Source organism: Diaphorina citri, unplaced genomic scaffold (genome assembly GCF_000475195.1).
Source record: "Diaphorina citri unplaced genomic scaffold, Diaci psyllid genome assembly version 1.1 scaffold56596, whole genome shotgun sequence".
NCBI lineage: Eukaryota > Metazoa > Arthropoda > Insecta > Hemiptera > Psyllidae > Diaphorina > Diaphorina citri.
In genome coordinates this window covers 8,981-10,444 of record NW_007433890.1, presented here as the reverse complement: position 1 = coordinate 10,444, position 1,464 = coordinate 8,981, and the positions used below count along the sequence as shown (strand labels likewise).

The 1,464-nt window shown below is 42.8% G+C and overlaps 1 protein-coding gene across 1 annotated transcript; it reads left to right on the top strand.

The window, feature by feature from the left end:
* Positions 1 to 11: 11 nt before the first annotated feature.
* LOC103523923 (transmembrane 9 superfamily member 3-like) lies at positions 12 to 587 on the top strand. The gene is made up of 2 exons (XM_008488929.2): positions 12 to 157; positions 500 to 587. Exons 1-2 carry the CDS (start codon positions 66 to 68, stop codon positions 585 to 587), a joined length of 180 nt encoding a protein of 59 aa, XP_008487151.1. The 5' UTR covers positions 12 to 65.
* The last annotated feature ends 877 nt before the right edge of the window (positions 588 to 1,464 follow it).

The window sequence follows — 1,464 nt, the reverse complement described above, 5'->3', positions numbered from 1 at the left end:
TCACTATCAGGTACTTCATCTTCACCTCATTCTGGGCGTACAAGATCTACTACGTGTATGGATTCATGTTGCTTGTGTTCCTCATTCTGATGATAGTCACTGTATGCGTCACCATAGTTTGCACCTACTTCTTACTCAACGCTGAAGACTACAGATGGTAAGGAGTTTTGGATATTTACAGACATCGACTTCTACAGTCGACTGAAGTCGATTGACATTGACTGAAACCCATATTGGGCCGTCCACACTACAGTCGACCGAAGGAGATCGATAATTCGGTATAAAACTATGGAATGGAAGATAAATCACTTGGCGAGGTTAACGCCCGAGACGTTCTCTACCACCTAACCCTTGGAAGTTCATTATTACCTGGTGGAATTCTCAAATACACGATAGTATTCCATGTTTCGACAGGGATGGAACCCGCGCCCTCCTGTTTACTAGCCAAGCGCCTTGACCATTGCACCACCTATATTTTTTTATGTTTTAATTTTTTCAGGCAATGGACCAGTTTCCTGGCGGCATATTCCACCTCATTCTATGTGTACATGTACTCCTTCTACTATTTCTTCTTCAAAACCAAGTAAGTCCATAAAACCTTTCTTATTACTATTACTATCATAGACCTTTCTTATTACTATTATTTGATGTCTACTAACGAACACGGAAAGTAATGAGAAATGTAGGTAAAACTACTCAACTACTTAGGGGTTTTTTTTTTGAAGAGGTTTGACAGAGGGAACTGTAACTGCTATGGTCTTATCGTCCCGAACTCGAAGAGAGAAGGAAGACAGGATAGGAGAAAGCCAGCCGCTCCGAGAACGAACATTATCCCATCAGGATAAAATCCGCCCCGGGCGGGAATCGAACCCGCGGCCTAGCGCTTACAAGGCAGACGCACTACCAACTAAGCTAACTAGGCTGGCAGCTCTTTGACTTTAAAACCTCACCTAAGTCAGCACAACTGTTCCATTGATTTTCAGTCATGGCTAGGAGAAGTGACCACTTCGAATAACAAGGAGTTCACCATCCTCAACCTGGAGCAAGTTCTGGATCCCAGTCGACCTATGACAACTCGGATAATGGTCCGATTTGAACCGAATGGAGGCAGTCCCAAGGTGAAGACCATCTGGCTAAACGGAAAACAGATATGCCCAGCCGAAACTCCGAGTAAGTACGCCCTTTATAAACAAGACCACCTTAAGGCTTAGGTGTAGGGGCAAACAGCCCTAAAGGATGGGTTGGGCCTTTCTTTCCCTCTTTTTTAAGTAGGCGTTAACAAAGGATTGTGCCGGGCAAGGTATTGTGCCGTGTCTTAGGAAGGGCACAGCTTTAGGCCGTGCCAGTAATTGCACAGGTAAGATTTTATGTTTCAGCGTTTAAAGAAATTCAAATTTCAAATCAATTCTCGAGATTTTTTGAGTGGATCGTAAAAAAAAAAAAAAAAAAAAAAAAAAAAAAAAG

What these genes read in the sequence shown, in the direction of transcription:
- LOC103523923 (XM_008488929.2), top strand. Translation starts at nt 66, where the DNA reads ATGTTGCTTGTGTTCCTCATTCTGATGATAGTCACTGTATGCGTCACC. An exon ending in AACGCTGAAGACTACAGATG is followed by an intron (nt 158 to 499) that starts GTAAGGAGTTTT and finishes TAATTTTTTCAG; the next exon opens with GCAATGGACCAGTTTCCTGG.